This window comes from Spea bombifrons, chromosome 5 (assembly GCF_027358695.1).
Source record: "Spea bombifrons isolate aSpeBom1 chromosome 5, aSpeBom1.2.pri, whole genome shotgun sequence".
Lineage (NCBI taxonomy): Eukaryota > Metazoa > Chordata > Amphibia > Anura > Pelobatidae > Spea > Spea bombifrons.
The window spans coordinates 7,813,577-7,833,789 of record NC_071091.1 but is presented as its reverse complement, the minus strand read 5'-3'; the positions used below and the strand labels follow the sequence as shown (position 1 = coordinate 7,833,789).

At 40.6% G+C, this 20,213-nt stretch overlaps 1 protein-coding gene across 1 annotated transcript in view; it reads left to right on the top strand.

Annotated features, from left to right (window-relative positions):
• Nucleotides 1-20,213, top strand: part of PTPRN2 (protein tyrosine phosphatase receptor type N2) — a 371,264-nt gene that overhangs the window by 17,585 nt on the left and 333,466 nt on the right. Inside the window, exon 2 of the mRNA XM_053467055.1 lies at nt 18,177-18,227. Coding sequence (XP_053323030.1) covers nt 18,177-18,227 — 51 coding nt within the window. The remainder of the gene's footprint in view (nt 1-18,176; nt 18,228-20,213) is intronic.

The following is a 20,213-nucleotide window of genomic DNA, read 5'->3' as shown; positions in this document are numbered from 1 at the left end:
AGGAGGGACACCAGGGTTTGTCTAGGTCTGCCCATGTCATCATATCACTCTGACCCCAACAATTATGGAAGATCTAACATGCGAAAGTATTCATTGAGACTACCAGGGCTTTCTGGAGTCTACCCACCATGTATCTACTCTGTACTGTTTTCATTCTGAGACAAGGCTTCCAAGCTTAATTTTGGGGATGAAAAATCAATTTATCATAGATGCACCAACTCCCAACAACATATTAATCTTGTTTGTTAACTGACTGTATGCAGAATAACAAATGTTTTAACTCTGGCCGTGGCCAAATTCGCTGTCATTATCGTCTGACGCTGTGATATATTATGTGATTCTTTAGCTGGCCACAGAATGAGAATCGTAAATTGATTTCCTGCCGTAGCTCTGAAAAAGAGTGTGACTAATTTAAAATGCCAGACTCGTCCTGTTAATTGTGGCCAGTTGGACAGGGCAGTTGTAAATACTTATTAATGTTACAGTAATTACTTCTGCGCTGTAGGGCTACGTTCCCCTCTCATGTATTATCAAACCGTTAATGTGCGATACAGATAAGTTATAGAATGGTTTATGGAGCATATGGAGTCTAGATAGCCACTGGTGCATTGGGGCAAAGTATCAATGCCTATCGTTATCGTTATGGCACGGGAAGCAGTTGCCCTGTATCGGTGGAGTATTTTTCGTATTACTGTATGCACACAGCCACAGGGTGCGATATAAATTGCTCTTTCTTATCCCTCAATGGGGTTGTGCCAGGAGTTGGCAAGAGAGTTAGCAGGAGAGTTGTGGTTTGAAGCTCTCCCTTCAGTATTCATCAAGAAGGGCCATTGGGTTTCTTCAGCTAGAAGGACCGAGCTGGCCCTGTGTTATGCATAATTTAATGAGTGACGAGACTTTGGAGAAACCTCACTGATTTTACTATACATTATCCAGGGCCAGCCTAGCTCTTTCTGCGGCTTATTGGGGATGGGATGTTCATGATGTATGGGAGCTGAAATACAACTTACCTGCAATTAGACCCCAATATGAACAGCACCTCGTAGAACATATACATTCCCATGGTTGATGCTGCCATTGTGCCAACCTCCCAAGTGTCCTTTCTTAACAGAGACAGTCCCTGTGCCTCTTTCTGTCTCCAATGTAGTGTTCTACAACCCCAAAAGACACATTAACATGTATAGAAGCAGCAGAGAATATGTTTAGAAATGGAACACTTTTAATCTACAAAACAGTAGAAATACTCCCAAACGCTAGCCTTAACCGCTAAAATAATAGGATAATCATTTTGAGGGGAGTCCAAGAAATGTAGAAGAATAGCAGGGGAGGGATGGCAACATTCAGTCGGGTGGCAAGTCCCCGTAAGTGGCTTAATACCAAAAGAGCCTCAAAAAACATTTCAGCTCAATCCAGCACATATTCCCCTAGAAGAACTTCCCATAACGTAGCCAGTAAGGATCCAGTGCGAGTGTACGTTCTGCCTGAAGTACCAATTATACTAGAAACTCTAGTGGCTTCATATGGAATTCAGCCACTAACCCAAAATCTTCAATTTAGAGCAGGCAAGGGAGGAATTGCTCATCTGCCCTATCCTTGCCGGCCCTTGCCCCATGAATGATGGCGAAGGAATGAGCAGTGCCCCAAGCACTGGTAGAATGTTCGTGTTTTATCTTATACATATTATTATTGACTGTTCTACAGTTCCTTTTCACACCTCAAGCCATCTTAAACTATCTTCAAGAGCAGTTAGATAAATGATAGGAATTGAAAGAATGCTGCAAGAAAAGTAATATCGCCGTCAAAATGTACATTTTATTACTCTGTAGAAGCCATAAAATGTAATAATATTTTTTGGATGAAATACAATATAGCAGTAAAGAAAATATATAGAGCAATAGAGTTATAAAATAGATATTTTGAATAACGTGCCTAGTGCCTATCTGCAGGGGGGCTGAATAAAGCACGGAGCCAATTTATTATCAATTTCCAATGATAATTGAAGCAAAGTAGTTCATAGCGATTGGTAAATTTGAGACATTAAAGGGACACACATGTCCTATTTGTTTCAGGGATCTGTGAACCAATTTATTTAGGTGTTTTTTTCCTTTAAAACTAATAATAGATTTTTTGTAAAACGTGCAGATATGATTAACATTGACCTGACATGACCAGTATTGGAAATATTATTAATGGAAAAAATTTTTTATAGTATCATTTAAAGTATTTGATAAAAATTAGTATTAAAAAAAACCCACACTCAAAAGGCATTACAGGGGAAAATAAATAATATTTTGTAAAAATATACAAATTTTACATTTATTCATCATACCTCCTGGCCCATTCCTACCCTTTTTCTTCAGCTCTATTTATTTACCCCTTCTGGGTGTTCCGCTTAAAGAGAAAGGACATGGAATCTTATGAAATGTCAGCGACTCATCTTATCTACCATTTTAATGAGATATGGATGCAAAATAAAACCCAAAATGTCTTATTTATTTTAGGTAGTTTTAATACATTATATATATATATATATATATATATATATATATATAAAAAAATTTTTAATTAAGTTTAAACACAATTTTGGATCTGGATAGCATTTTAAACATTGTTTTAAAGTTTAAACAAATTTAATTAAAAAAAATATTAAATATTTTTGCCATGTACTTTCAGAAACTACCATGAGATTGTGCAAAAAAACACTATGCAGAGTAAACTTATCGCCAAACAACCACTGTGTAGCTTTCCAAAAATTACCCTAACCCCTACCGTCAACCCTCGCAGTGGCCAGATAATGGGGATGTGGATACAAGTTTCCAATAATGCGCCTCAGCCAAGAAGACCCCTAAACTCCCGAAGAGGGACCCTCTGTGAAAGTGGGCAGTGGGCACCTATCAGTTCTGATTAGTACTATTTATCCTTAAAATGCACCAAAAAAAAAGCATACGCTGAGGTTAGACAGATTCAACATCAAGAGCGGCTCAGGCCTCTGAGATCCCGTCACGCCTTTCCCATTAGCTGTAGTCCAAACGGCGAGGCTCGTTCAAAGGAATGACTCATTTGAAGTCCTTGTGATTTCAAGTCCTGTTCCCGTGGATTTGAAGTGGGCATTCTTGGAGAATATTGACGCTTGCTGTTCTTTTTGATGGCATCAGTGTTCTCCTGCTTCCCTTTACAAGCGACGCAAACGTTGCCTTTTCCCATATGTTACAGAAACAGCAAGATTTCAAAAGATTACTTTTCTGGATGACAATTAACAAAACGACTTAGTAATTACACATTACGGAGCCATTCTAAAACATTGGAGGATTGAGTTCCTTGTTGCTTTTTTTTTTGCCCACGTCTCTCCCTTTAAGCTAAGATTTCTCCCGTTATCTAGAAGAGCTCATACAAGGACATAGATCTGCCGGCAGGTGCAGCTATTCCACCTTCTGGATTACTGCCGAGAATAATAATGTAACGACATTATTACAAATCAAAACCTGATGTGAAGTTACTATAGAAACCCTTGTCTGGACTAATGTCATTTTCTGCGTGATTATGTATTCTCGTGGATAATGTAGAAAGCCGTATTGACAAAGTCCATGGCGAGGAAGGTATGCATAGAAAAATATTTGACTTCTGGCACTGCGGTTACTATGGATTACAGGTCATCGAGCAGTCATGAGGCTGGCTGGGGATTATGAGAGTCTTAGAACCTCCCTATGTCTTATAAATTAATAGCCAGGTATGCGTTATACTGCGAACAACCAGCCGTAAAAAAAAAAAAAATAAACCAGAAAAGGTCAGATTTGATTAGAAATAGTAAAAAAAGACCAATAACAGCAAATAAGGGAAGGGGCTTAGGAGAAGAGACAGGAGATGAACTTCAAAATACTAATTATCATGTATTAGTGATCATTAGTTTGGTTTTCTGTTCCAACATGTTTCTGTCTGCTCGTTTCCATCTGTTACCCTCACGCTCATACCCAGCGGTTCCAGCAGCTCCAGTCCTCAACCGATGCAAAATAAAATCATTCTTAAAGATGCACAAGGTTAAACTCATATGTTTTTTCTTTTAATAATAAAATATTGAAGTAAGTATAAGTCACTTAGCTTTTATATCACTGTATCTTGTGCTCAGCATGAAAGAAGATATTATTGATTGATATCCTATCCACGGGAAATATTATTTGGTACCAATCACATACACATAAATACTGTATGTACATATATGTATATATACAAAGCAAGAATTCAGCATATACTCAGTGAATACATTTAAAAAACACATATATAAATGCCGGGGATTCCGTCACACTATACGGCCGTATATTTCTTAGCTCCCACTACGTCAAAGTACCCCAAGTTTGGTGAGTCCTCTCTAATTTTTCATGGCTATATTGCTTAACAAGGAGTTGAATCGGTGGGGCTGCACTACCCTTTAACACGGTGAGACTCCCAAGAGATTTAAAGCCCTCTCTGGATTCTATTAATGAGGCATCTGCGTGGCAGGAGGGGCTGCTGAACCCAAAAAATAGACTAAATAGGAGAGCGCCCCATAATATGTATTACATTAATAAATGGAGCCCTGGCACAATCACAGAATGGTTTATCAGGTAAGTCGATTTTTTTGACGTTTTCATCAGGTCAGTGAAACCAGCTGTGTGTAACGTGAAGAACCAGCAGGAGCAGCGAGTATTTTGGCAAAGGCTTTGGGCAGAAGGTCTGGAAGTGCGACAGCCCATCCTATGCACTTTAATGAACGTAATGGATGAGACGTCTCTTCCCAGGGAGCCCACCTTGCAAATACATGGGGGGAGAATGAATCTCCCCTTCCCCTGCCCCCAGCTGTTTTCAGTACAGGAGATATTTTTGGCAACAAATCTTCTTACATTTAATATATTTGCTGCCAGTCAGTTCCAGATCTATTGAGATCCCTTGGCGTATGCGAATTTACTAAAATGGGAGCACCTTACTGCCTCTGATTGGCTGCTTTAAGAAGCCAATCAGTGGCGACAACTGCCTGACCACAGAGCTGCAGCTTCTACATAAGGTAAATACCCAGAATTCTTCTTTAGTCGGGCTGTCAGGGATAGTGAACTGCTACACACAGACTAACGAATGCAATTTACTGTTCAATTTATTAGACATTTAAAATAACATTCTTTGAAGAAATATTACAAATCAGTGTAAAAATGTCTCTCCTTTTCATCTTCGGCAGAAATCTTAAATGAGGCAAAATTCTACATGATAAGTATCAGAAATCCCTTCTAATGTTTCCAATGCTGCGTTTAGATAATTCAACAGAATAAGTGGAACAGCACCTTTATCTTGCATTTCCTGATCAATATTTCATTATATATTTAATACTTAATAATTATGATTAATACTAATACTAAAAAAAAAAATAGCTAACATGATGAGGCATTTATCTTCTATCAGCGATCGAGGATGATACTTTAACGCATTTAATGTTACTTCTTTAACAAATGCCGACCTGGGATTCTGTGGATTATATTGATGAGCATAACTATAAAATGAGATGTTGAGAAGCAGTGAATTAATAATGAATTGTTCAGTAGTAATTATTATCAGGGACAGTTTAATGTATTATGCATCAGGGACGCTGATCACAGTTGAATATGTAAGGGATACACGTTTATTTGCATTGTGCACGGGACAGGCTCTGCACGGCAGGGATGATGGCGTTTGCAATTTATGTCTCCAATATCTCCGTTCCTGCAATTAATAAATTGACACGGAGGGTAATGTCTGAACGCAATATAACGCGACGCTTGGTCATGCTTGGGTTATGAATTGTCAGGAGTCAAGCTGTGTTCTTAGTGCAGAAAGACAGAATTAGATGGCAGATAAGGACCATTCCGATTGTCTAATCTGCCCATATTTCTTGCTAAAAAGACTCAAACCGTAATCAGTCGTTGGTCTTGGATTCAGGAGCCATATGCCTATCCCAATGCATGTTTCATTCCTTCACTGTAGCCTCTACCACTTCTGCTGGGAGGCTGTGTCACCATACCTGGGAACTCCCCGAGTTTGACCCAGAGATTTCCGGGTGAAGCACCGGTTCTCCGGGTCAACACCCAAATCCCCCGGGGCCTTGACACACCCCACTCCCCCTTTAAATGAGGGTGTTTCCCGTGATGTCAGCGGGAAAGCTCCCTGACATCAGCGGGAACGCCCACCGATGTCATGGGACCGCCCACCGACATCAGTGGGACCGCTAGCCGACGTCAGAGGGCAGTCCTGTCCACGTCCCCCAACTCCAGGTAGCCGGAGCTTAGAAGTTGCCAGGTATGTCTGTCACTTATCTATCACCCTCTCTGTAAACTAAAACTTTCTTACATTCCAGTTTAGCTTCTGACCCTCCCATTTTAGACCTTTCTGTTCTCACATTTCTTCGCCTTTTGATTTTGAGAAGAAAAACCTTCTCCTGCGTGAGAACAGCAACATATTCTGGGTTCCCTTGTTTCTAAAGCAGCATCAAGATGGCAAACCAATTCATTTCTCTGGGATTACCTGCAAAAATAATTAAACACATTATTTACCAGCAAAGCCAAATCTAACATTAAATCGGAAATTGTATTTATAACGTTTGTGCTGATTGGAACAAAACCCACTGATTTGCTGGACGAGGACGATTAAATGTAGTGTTTATTCAAGAGCTGACAGGGCTATGGTTCACCCAGAAAGTCAGCCTGACCCAAAAGATCAAGCCAGTACCTCCATTATGAGAGTGAGGATATATTGGGGTTCTCTACATACTTGGCCTGGGCAAATGCCCAGTGGGCCGCTGGCCAATAGCGCCCCACACACTCACCCGCTCCAGTGACTGGAAATGGCGACCGCATGCTACATGAGCATAAAAATGTGGCGCGTGGCTGCGCATATCCAGCAGTCGTCCCCACTAATGCCATCAGGCAGCCACTGGCCTTAAAGTGCCAGGGCCGCCTCATCATCGCCAGTCTGGCCCTGAGTCTCTACAATAAGTTAAACAGCTGTAATAGCAATAACACACCTGTCTCGAAAACCAACCTACAATTTACAGCGTCTTCCTTTTATCTATTGGCTCTGCTGCCAATGATGTCATACTTATAACATATTAAGTGTCTTACATGGGACTCGCTCCATATACTGCCTTCTTCTATTCAGCTTTCTCTTTGATGACCAACGTATATTTGTGATGAGATTGTACTGGGTTGTTAGAGATCTTTTTTTCTTTCAATAGTTTTATCCCTGTATCTCATTGCGGCGAGGAACGGCAAGCTAAATCCATCAAAGCCCCAGTTGATTATAATAGGTTTTAAATCAAATCTCGCTGTGTTTGCTGTGTCCTCCATTACATCGGCAAATATCAGCATCTCACATTTCACCGTTATTTAAAGGGACAGAAAACATGCGAAAAGACCATACAAAGAACATAAATATTATTACCCTTAGGTAATATACATTACATATATATAATCAGTACAATATTTATCTTCAGTGCTGCCCAAGGACCAGCTCAAGACATGTGGAGGTAAGCTATGGAGGTTGTGTTGACTCAACATGGTTGACTCCATAAGGCCAGTTGGGAAGATCAGTTCTCTCCCTTTTAACTGGAACTACAAGGATACTTGTCACTAGGGCTGCAACCACTAATCGATAAAATCGATAATAATCGATAATGAAATTCGTTGGCAACGAATTTCATTATCGATTAGTTGAATCGATTATTATCGATTATAAAATGAGGGTTTTTTTCAGAGCAAAGGCTCTGAAAAATCCCCCTCATTATATAATCCGTTTAGTCTGACTCACCGTCTCACAGCAGCAGCTCCTACTTACTCCCCCTCCCTGTAATCACTGTGACAACTGGCCCCGCCCCTTCCTTCTCCAGGCCAGAACCACATGGCTGTGACACTCATCTAACTGTAAGTATATGTATATATGTATATATATATATAATGTATGTAATATATATATATATATTTGGGCTACTGAAAGTTAGGGGAGGTGGGGGTTAATTTAGGGGCAGTTATGGTTAGTGGGGTGTTTAGGGTTAATTTAGGGGCAGTTAGGGTTAATTTAGGGGCAGTTATGTTAATAGGGTGTTTAGGGTTAATTTAGGAGCAGCTGTGGTTAATGGGGTGTTTGGGGTTAATTTGAGGCAGTTGTGGTTAATGGTGTGTTTAGGGTTAATTTAGGGGATGCTGTGGTTGATGGGGTCTTTAGGGTTAATTTAAGGGATGCTGTGGTTAATGGGGTGTTAAGGGTTAATTTAGGGGCAGTTATGGTTAATGGGGAGTTTAGGGTTAATTTAGGGGAATCTAAATCCTGGGGGCAGTGAAGTGACATATCTGGGGGTATAAGGCATATACAGTATATAAGGCAAATGTGGGGAGGGCAGTGTGGCATGTCTGGGGAGGACGGAGTGGTGTATCAGGGTGTATAAGGCATATCTGGGGGTAGAGTGGCATATCTGGGGGTAGAGAAGTGGAATGTCTGGGAGGCAGGGTGGCATGTCTGGGGAGGATGGAGTGGGGTATCAGGGGATATAAGGCGTATCAGGCACAGTGGCAGATGTGGGAGGCAGCGTGGCATATGTGGGAGGCATTGTGGAGTGGCAGATGTGGGAGGCAGCATGGCGTGGCATATGTGGGGAGGGCAGGGTGGCATGTCTGGGGAGGATGGAGTGGTGTTTCAGGGGGTATAAGGCGTATCAGGCACAGTGGCATGTGGGGGGTAGAGTGGAGTGGCAGATGTGGGAGGCAGCGTGGAGTGCTGTGGTAGGCAGCGTGGCATATGTGGGGGGGCAGCATGGCATGTCTGGGAGGCAGCGTAGCAAGCCTGGGCTCAAATGTGCATATATTGGGGGGCTGGTTGGGAAATAAAGACAAGAAATGCATTTTATCAAAGTTTTTTTTATTCTGCTGTTTGTATTTAACATCATTTGTTTAGTAAATTATTTTAAATAAATGAAAAATTTACATTCATTTTTTTTATCCGATTAATCGATAAATCGAAAAAATAATCGGCCAACTAATCGATTATTAAAATAATCGTTAGTTGCAGCCCTACTTGTCACCCAAAGGGGCTATTGGCTCTGTGTTATTTGGCAGAGGGGTGGTCGCCCTGCTGGACCTCCTGCCCCGGAGGAAAGGAATAAAGTTCCTTTCCTTCTGGGAGCCAAACCCTGGAGATTTACCCTATAAAACATTCTTACATAGATGTACCCACATTAGAAACATTCATAGTTCAGTTGAATGCCCCAATCATTCCTTTCATTATTTATATGATTCTTTGATCACATAAAAAGTTGCTTCATTCATAATCTTTTTTCAGGGAATGCTTAATTGTCACGTGACACAAAAGCAGGTGCTCATTGGCTGTTGCCATAGAGGCATCATAAAAACATTATTTTTATGTGATTAAACTTTCATTTATTTTAAATTAATATGTAAAGCCTGGTAAGATTTGAATGCTTGAATACTAAATCTGCTCATTCTTACCCACATACCTTAGGTTTCTCTTTAAATGCGATGCTTTCATTCATAAATCCGGATGTCCCAGTTCTAGCTGTTATAAAAAAAAAGAAGTGGCTTATTTTTAGCTTTTCCATCAATGTGGAATTAAGTTGTATGAATCACTCCTCGGTTCATAAAACAATTCAACCAGTTCAGTGTTAGGATGAATAATCTCCGGCAAAAATGATTGTATAGTTCTTACATGTTTAGAAATATCTTTGGCTTTTATCTAATAAGGAATTCATTATTTTAACGGCCTCAGCCTGAATATTTATATGAAACATTAAGTAAAATAATAAATGAAATCTAAATACATATTTGTCTAGCTGATTTTGCATTTTTGCTGTCTGTGGAAGATTAAAGGTGCTGTTCCACTTAGACAAAATATTAAATGTTCTCCCAAGTAGGTTTTTAAATTAGTTAATTTATTATTTTCCCTGAAAAAATGCCATATATATACAACAAATAAACTTTTTTTTTTTTAGTTTAGATTGTGAATCATTTTTCATCATTTTTTCATAATTAAAGCATTATTCCCAGGAGAGTTCTGAGGATTCATTAATACCAGTAGGTGGAACAACAGCTCATTTTTGTAAATGATTGAATCAGGTCGTAAGTAAATTTGCGCCCGTGGAAAGTCGTGACCAATCAGCTCTGGGCGCACGCTGTGCACGCACTGGGAGAAAACTAATGATATTTACTAATAAGTGAGTCAGCTCCTAAATTTGTTTTGTGTGCGCGGCAGCGGAGTTACACATAAGGCTGTTATGAATGTCTTGGAACATTCACAGCCTGGCTTATGAGTCCAAGAGAATGGTTCAGTAATACAATGCACAATGCACAATCATCATGTCTGATATTTTCCTAAAAAACAGCATTGAAAGCCCATAAAAGGAGCAGAGAAAGGATACAGCCAGGGTGTAAATGCTGCCTTACGACCTTAGACACCCCCAGTGGCTATATGTGGAAATGCAAGTCTAAAAGGCTTCTGCTCATGGGCTCAGCAAGTTCAAATCAACATCCCAGGAGGGCTTTGCCCCTCTGCCCAGATTGCCAAGCCCCCCTGAACATGCCCGTTGTATACATTGCACTAATGTTCATTTATATTATGGAGAAAATAAGAGCAAGTGCACAACAAGTAAGCCAGTGTTATCAGAGCCGGCCTTAGGCGTTGTGGCGCCCTGTGCGGACTACTCCTCTGGCGCCCCCCCCTCACTACCCCCCCTCTCTGCCCCTTTAAACTACCCCCCCTCAAACTACCCCTCCCCTCTACCCCTTCAAACTACCCCCCCTCTGCCCCTTCAAACTACCCCCCCTCTGCCCCTTCAAACTACCCCCCCCTCTGCCCCTTCAAACTACCCCCCCCTCTGCCCCTTCAAACTACCCCCCCCTCTGCCCCTTCAAACTACCCCCGCTCAACATGAGATGCTGGCACCGCGACGGAGTCACGGAGAGTAAGGGGCGCCGAGCGGTTGCCGAGAACTTCACGAGCAACCGCTCGGCGCCCCTGACCGGGACTTAGATTAAAGCATCGGTTTTTTTTTTAAAACTTTATTCAACATCAATGATGTTAAATAAAGTTTAAAAAAAAAAACACACAAAAAAAACGATGCTTTAATCTAAGTCCCGGTCAGGCGCCCCTGCAACCATGGCGCCCTGTGCGGTCGCACAGGTCGCACACCCCTAAGGCCGGCCCTGAGTGTTATATTCTATGCCTTGCGCATGTCCCGGTATAAATAATTATAGAAAATGCTGTTTAGACCTGCTATAATCTTATGAGGCTAGCAAGGACCCCACTAGGGCATTTATAGTGGTCCGTAGCTGGCGAGAGTTCTAAAAACCAATTATTAATAATATCAAAAATGTTGCTTCCTCTGTATTGATTATACTTTTTTTTGCTGTGACGAGCTTCAGAATTAGGTGACCTTGAATAACACAGGAGCAATACCTCCAAAGTATCACCATTTAGTAAATGATCCCCAAATTCAGAATATCATACGGTCAGGGTAAGGACAAAATCGCGTCCCCCTTAAACTACTAATTGCAAGTTATAAATCCCACAATAACGTACTGCCTGTTAACTTAAATCAGGTGCTGATTACGCTCTAAAACTCAAATAAAATAAAGTGGTGCTTTTCTTGGAATGGTAATTATATTAAGCAATTTGAACTTACCACTTCCCTGATGCATAATAATGGTCGGCCCCCATGTGGCCGGTTTAGAGTTACTTAGTGATTGCGCCAAGGATATGGAGACAATGTTCGTTATGCAAATGTTCACGAACGACCGTGCCATCTGCTCTACCCTTAATTGCAAATATAAAAATACCAGCTCGGCAGCAGATACGTCCCTTTAAAGAGTTTGAGCTATACGGATGCCTCCTTGCCCTTACCCAGTCTGCCACGCTTTCAACTTGATTGGGTGAATACTAGCCCCCCGGGCTTTTGGTGATACCCCCCCTAGTGATGGAGTACTGAAACTGGCGGGTCATCTGGTGTGTATATCTGTCCGCCATTCAGTAGCCCATGAAAAAGACTCCTTCCATGAGCCGCTAAAATTGTGTTCAAGGAGTATAAACAGTCATGTTACGGTAAAGAAAAGCACCCATTGAGATGTGGAACCTGGTGTGGAACCAGTGCATTGTCCCGAGTAACTGCCCCATTTTTCAGCTATTGGAGGCAATAGGGGGTGTTGGCTGTATGAGAAGACCCTATCCTATGATCTCCCCTGACTGGCCCAAGAGCTGTAAAATCAATTGCAACTATTAGGTAGATCTTCTGGGCTGGTGGTCCACCATGCCCATTACCGGGCCCAGCCACGCTCCTCTGTGCCTCCAGTCACACACGCGAACACATGTGTCCCACTGTGAACACTTGGGATATTGGGAGGTATGTAAAACTAATGAAATGCTGACCTAATGAACTCCTGGGATCACATAGGTATGGTTATGTGAATAAAGTGAACCAGTAGAAAGTTCCTGCTGATTGGCCAATCCCATTGGTTGCCCTGGTGAAGAGACCACTTTGCCCCAGAACTCTCTAGATTCCTGGTAGAACTCTAAACAAATATGGTCAGCCGGGCCTCTACCTTCTCGCCGCTTGTCAAATCCTGTGAATATGGAACCTGTTTATTGTGAAACGCGGTAAAGCCTTGAAAATAGCTTTCAGGAAAGGTGAAAAAAAAATTAAACTGATCGCCTGCCAGCCTCCCGCATCCCCATGGCAAAATGATAACAAGAGCGATGACAACTGGGAATAGAACCAGAGCAACTGCTATAACGTAGCAAAATAATCAGCAGAATTAATCAAATCTCCGATAGCTTTTCTAAATCAAGATGAGCTGCGTTCTCTGCATACTAAGCGGCTGCCTGATTAATGGCGAGCTGCACACAGAACACGGCTGCACGTTTCACTTTATTCGTGTTTCTTCTAGATAATTACACGCTAACAATACGTGCCCTGCTGCAATCTCACAATTCTTATTTACAGAGCGTTTACTTTTCTGCCGCTTAGTGTCGAGCAGGCATGGCTGGATTTCCCAAGAGGCACTCGGAGCGTGCCTAGCGCACCTTTATTTAAATGCATCTAGAGAGGCGGTAAAATATTGGCTCCGCCCACATCTGCATACAGCCAATACAATTGTTGCATTAGTGCTTCAGTGCCACCTCTGCCCCAATGTATACTACATGAAAGCATGGATCCATCCCTTTATGACCACAGTGTACCCATCTTCTGATGTCTACTTCCAGCAGGGTAATGCACCGTGTCACAAAGCTCACATCATCTCAACCTGGTTTCTTGAACATGATAATGAGGTCACTGAACTCCAACGGCCTCCACAGTCACCAGATCTCCATCCAATAGAGCCCCTTTGGGATGCGGTGGAACGGGAGATTCGCATCATGGATGTGCAGCCGACAAATCCGCAGCAACTGCGTGATGTCATCACGTCCATATGGACCAAAATCTCTGAGCAATGTTTCCAGCACCTTGTAGAAAGTATGCCACGAAGAATGAAGGCAAAAGGGGGTCCAACCCGGTACTCGCAAGGTGTACCTTATAAAGTGGCCAGTGAGTGTATATACAGTATATATACAAAATCCAACTGTAATGTATCTGTGATCTTCTTCGTTGATGTCTGTAGTCACAAAATGAAGAATTTAAAATAAATATATATATATATATATATATATATACCACTTTTTTCCTAAAATTATGTAATCAGTAAAATAAATAAGCATGAATAACTTCTATCTTTTTTTGGTGAACTTGTTTTACGAGTCATTGAAAAAGAAAAAAGAAGATTAAAAAATTGGATGGAAAAAAAACCAAAAGTTGAAAAGCTTCTACTTAATTACATGCATCAGATCATCGCTGGTTGATATAATTGCTGATTTGTTACTCATGAACTAACAAGGAATAAGATCAACCAAGTATAAAATGACCTGTGATTAATCCCTCTCAGAACCCAAATTTTGTGATTTATCAGAATTAAAGTGAAATTTGGTTTCTTACCCAGCAAACTAACTCACAGCATTGTTTTTATCATAACCAGGAGAAAAAAAGATGTTTACTATGTAACCAGCATTAATTTAGGATGCGGAATCATTCTAGTTTTAGAATAGTATTATTATTTCTATGTTTCAATGGTGGATTAGTGAGTGAGTGGTAGGGTAAGGGAGTATGTGTGTATGTATGTATGTATGTATGATTGTTTGCAGTGATGTAAACTGTACAGTATAGAAGTATACATATACACACACTCGTCTATCCATGCATTTCGCACTCTCCGTGCAAGCTGTCGCTGCCTCTCTGCTTAGTGGCTCAACTAAAATACCAAGGCACCCTTTTGAGATGTACAGTTGGGACCCCAAGCTCTTCTTATACATACAGACACAAACTTACAAACACAGTAAAATATTTACACACACTAACATATGTACTCATACACAGTAACACACTTACATACTTACACACATAGATTAACGTACATACACATATATAGTATTTACACATACACACTTACGTAGATACATACACACACACTGGATTAGTGCCATTTAAAAATGATGTGTCCATCATAGGTCGTATTTGCCTAAAGCTTATTCATAAGCTATCAAAATGACGTATTTAGCTACATGTTAACCCTTTCAAAGCACTGCATTAATGCTGCTTATCAGAATACTTTCAGAACTTGGTGAAAAAAACCACGCACAGAACTAAGCTGTGATTGTCTGTGTAAATGGTGACATCTTGTGGTGATAGGTGGAATCACAGGTGGTCCTTCCATGACCACCCAGTAAAAGTGTTTAGATATTTCTTTTTAGCGTCTGGTCATTAGTGTTCTTTCATCACTGAGAGAGTACGATGCACATGGCTTAAAGTATATGCTCCAATATCAACCTGTAAAAAAGTACATCTATATATTTTTGTAAATGTTGCAGTTTTTACGGAACGATATTGCGATACCTAGTGTTGTATGTTTGGCAGGTATGTGTTCGGTAGAGCAGTGCTGGAAACTTAATAGAAGTTTTTCATGGGTATCTTTACCTTTTGCTTCCTTTTGTGCACACAATTCTTCACAGTGTTGCCTCTACCAACTGGACTGAATGGAACAGTGACATCCTCCACTGACATCAGACGCCCCATATGTGAAGCTGAGTGTTTCGGGGTGCACCTTGGGACCTTTTTGACAATAGGCATCCATATGGCTCATCGTGGCCTACATATTAAGCCGGTTGTGCTGCATGCTAAATTGTGTGCAATATAATTACTGCGGGGTTCTGAGCTCGAAGAATTTGGAGAGTGCCTGATTATCAAAGGCAGGTAAAAACTCACCTGAAACATCACTATAGGTACAATTAAATAACAAACAAACATAAGACAGAGTGTTAATGTATGTATTACTTACACACATAATGCTTTATTACAAAATATTGGGCAGGGTGGTGGGACTATAGTCAGTGGTGTATTTAGGTCTTGTGCTGCCTTAGGCCAGACTCAACTCACGTGGCCTCTAATCTTAATTTCCCCTACCCCTTTCTGCACAGGTCATACCTCTTCCTGTAAACCCCACCCATTCCTTCATTGGTCCCACCCCTTTCTTATTCCCCCCTTTTTAAAAAAAAAAAAATTAAAAAAATACCGGCATAATCACAGGTCATGATCAGCCCACAGAGGTGGAGCCAAGAAAGGGCACTCGACCCCAAGTTCCACCTCAAGATTGAGCTTTAGCCTCCCTATTACAGGTAACGGATGTCTGGAGCTCAGTTCTTGCCCATTTAGACAGTTTAAACATACATAGTTTAAACGCAATCCAGCTTGTGCATAGCACTGTGCATAGGTGGCAGTAAATTCCGTTATTTCCTCAAAGTGCCCAAACAGTTGTCACTTGGCGGTGCCATCTTTATTTACAAACATCTTAACAGTGCCATGTTCACACCCAAACAGCTTTTCAGTGTCATCTTTGTCTCCAAACAGCTTTTCAGTGCCATCTTGCTCTCAAATAGCTTGTCTCTGCTATCGTTGTGCCATACCAGCTTGTCTCTGCCATAATTGTCTCCAAACAGCTTAACAGTGTCATTTTTTGCCCCAACAGTTTAACAGTGCCATATTTGTTCCCAAACAGCTTGTCTTTGACATATTTTGTCCCTTTCCCATAATCTCTTATTATCTATCCATTTTCTGGCCATCCCTCTTCTTCTCATTGTTCTTTCTCCTCATCTCTCCTCTTTCTATTTACCTTTCTCCTCTCCTCTCTATGTCTCCCCCAACTCTCTCCTCATTATCTGTCCCCTATATCTTTCTCTTTATCTCTCCTTTTTTATATATATTCTATGCTATCTCTCCCCATCACTTTCCTTTAACATGAAGGCCTTCTTCTCACAGGCCTCCACAATGGTGCGCCCAACCTCACTGCAGAGCGTCAGGATATGACATCATATCCTGGTGCCCAGCATTACTCGCTGGCAGCATTGCCTGACCTTGCATTTCATTGCTCCCTTGCGGTGCTGCCATTGAGTGTAAACAAGAAATGCAAATGAAGCAAAATTATACTCGATCTATCTAGTTCTGTGTAGCACACATTAACTTAAATACTATCTAGTCGACTTGTGTCGGCACGTGACAATTAAGCATTCCTTAAAAAAATATGAATGGAGCATAAAAATGACATCCTCATACAATTATTTCTGGATTTTCAATAGTACTAGGAATACATTTTCTAATGCAACATTTAATTACACGCGTGTGGGTGGAAAATCACCTTTAACATTTTACATACCAGACCATTAGTACATTCCCGAAATGTGTACACATGACAACATTTTCTACATATTTCCAGTAAAATAGAAAACGATACAGTCATTTTCAGAAGGCGCTCGGACATGCTTAGCATTTCTACTCTTGCTGGCGTAGATCTCTGATATTCATTAGCAGAACTCAAACATTTCTACAATTCTGTCACACGAGAAAGGTCAGTAACAAGGTAAATATGCAGATGGCCCAATCCTTCCAGTACTCAGACACATTTAAATATCATACAAAAAGGATTCCGTTGAAGGTCAAGTTGTTTTCGGAATATTATTCTTTATTTTGTTAGCATTCCTCTAATGTCTAATTACTGCATTCTGGAAAGAAAAACATGACAAACAAAAGAAAAAAAAATACCCATTATTTCATTTCGTTTCTTATTAATGTGACTTGTTAAAGGCTTATTTGGGCAAAATATATCCTGTGTCTGGTCCTCAATGAGAATAATGATATAAATCTATCTACATATTCATCATAAACAGTTATATTAACCTGGAAACATCATGGATTACCTAATCCTTGGTGTTTTTAATTTAACCATTGGCCCTATTGCTTTTTCTTTGGGGGGGCTCTAACTTGTCAGTGGTTTTTTTTCTGTTGCCACAGCAGCAGCTGACCTTTCATCATTTACAGCCAACTATTCTCTCTATCTCCTTTATCTGTCAGATGATGTTAAACTCCAAGGCTAACTCATCATAGATTTCCTTTCAACAACCCAAGTTGCAGCGGATGAATACACATCATGCTTATGTTCTGTATCTAATACTGATATTATACTTAACATATTCCCACATATTACATTTAGCAGCTCAGTACCATTATATATAGCTGTGTTTACAGATTACGATAATATAATGTACACTATATGGACAGAAGTATTGGGACACCTGACCATTACACCAACAGGGACCTTGATGACATCACACTCTAAATACACAGACATTAATATGAAGTCGGTCCCCCCTTTGCAGCTATAACGGCTTCCGCTCTTCTGGGAAGGCTTTCCACAAGATTTTGGGGCGTTTCTATGGGAATTTTTGCCCGTTCATCCAGTAGAGTATTTGTAAGGTCAGGCACTGATGTTGGACGAGACGCCCGGCTCGCAATCTCCGTTCCAGTTCATCCCAAAGGTGTTCGATGTGTGTTATACATGGCCAGGTGTTGGCCCTCTATAATAAAAAGTGGGGGGGGGATGATGCCTCAATTCTTCAAAAACTCTCCCTTTATAGAACCCAAAGTATCCTAACTATACGGCAGCATGGGATGTTTTTCTTTTTTTAATAAAGAAAAATGTGACTTTTTTCTGTTCATCTCATAACCTGAACCATTACTGATTATATTTTCTTTCTCTCGGCTGTAGGTTGCTTGTTTGAAGATGACCTTTGCAAACCCTTTGAAATGTGCTTAAACGGTAGGTTTCATAATATATTTCACCTTTTTTTATAGGGGTTTAGTACATATGTTGGTGCAGAGGGTGATAATGGTGCGGTCGCCATAGCAACCAATGGAATGTTCCTACAGCGTTTTGCACCAAAAATGCTCTTTATAAGTATAGTAGATGACAAAGCGGATGCGATAATCACTTCATATTATAGGAAGACTCTGAACATAACATGTTTATGGTATTTATTATATAGGTAGTGGTTTTTAACTCTTGAAGTACTGAATAATTAGTATTTTACTAAATAATTTGGAATACCTGATCCTGGAGTCAAAACCTGAAATGAAGTGTTTACGAAACCCCATGAAAAGCACTAATTAGTTGTATTTAATTAGATAGCTATCAGTGAAATTAGTTTCACTGACCCAGATTCTCAGGGCCGCCGCGCTAACAGCCGTTATGGATTTTCTTTAAAGCCGAGCTGTCATCGATATACAGATTGTAAATCATTTTAGCGTCTGTGAGGTTCGGCGGCGGCTAACCCTGTAACACCCGATTACTGTTTATTTATTTGTTGATTTTTATCATTTTATTTGGGGCAGGCAGCTTTTCAACAAATCCTCCATAGGAGAGACCTTGCTTGCGGAAGATAGCAAGGTCATGCCCATCCATTAAAAGCTGTTTTTAAGACAAGGGGTGGTTAACGTGTACCTCCTGCAACACTGTCTGTATAAAGCCTAATTCTGGCTAAGAATAATTGGAGTTGACCTCTGCCGGTTGGCTATTCCTGGTATAGATGTATAAAATTGGTTATGGAACGCAAGCACCACAGACATCCGGCTGTCTTAACAAACACCAGTTCTGGTACAGAATACTAAAAGCGGACAACTAGGTGTCACAAAGAATATTCTATTGGGTACCATGCGACTGCCCCACAGTATTGCCTTTTTATACATATGACCCATATGAGTGTCCGTATTTAGGGCGTCCTGGTTTTTACATAAGCTTACCCAATAGAATGTAAGCTCACAAGCTCAGGACCCTGTTCTTCTTCTGCATAAGAATGTTTTAGTCTATGTTAATGTTATTGTCTTTGTTCAATATTTTCTCCATTGTAACAGCGCCACGGAATCGACCGGCGCTATATAAAAAAATTGTCATGTAATAAATATAAGGAATGCTTGTTGGATAAATTCTGGTAAAAACGAACCTTTTTGTATTTGTAGCAGACATTTTCTGGCTTAGATACAGAGGAATGTAATTGTATTTTGTCTGATGTGAGCCGGAATAATGTAATTGTATCTTATCCGATGGGATGTGTGCACTTAACCAACGGTTTAACCAACGGGTTTAAATATTGAGAAAATATTTGTTACATGGTAGAAAATGAGGAAAAACACAAGCTGGTTCCCTGTGTCCAAGAGATCTGCTCTCGGCAACCATATTTTACTTATTTTATATTTATAGACATATACAGACTTAGTTATCATGAACAACGAGCCTGGGGTGGGAGGAAGCACTGGTGACCTTTAATAAAGCGGCCCTGAGTATAGATCACAGAAAGGTAATACATAGAAAATTAGATTCTCTATACATAAATAAAATGGATTATTATTATTATTATTAATAAATCCTTACCCAGGCATTATTAAACTGCATCTTGAAGTCCTTGTTATGTGAGATACTGCTTGGACTATATTTGGTTTTTCAAGTAAAACAACAAAACCCTAATTCGTTCCCTTATCATTTCCCGCCTTGACTATTGCAACACTCTCCTAGCTGGCATTCCAACTCTCTCCTCTGCAGTCTGTCTAAAATGCCGGTGCTAGGCTTATCTTCCTTGCACGTTGTTCTTCTTCTGCTTCCCCGCTCTGTGTAATCCTCTACTGGCTCCCAATTACCTTTAGAATTAAATTTAAAACCCTGGTACTGACAAATAAGGCCCCCCAAAATACTGCCCCCCCATAACACTGCTCCTCCATAGATTTCTGCCCTCATAAGCAAATACTCTCCCTA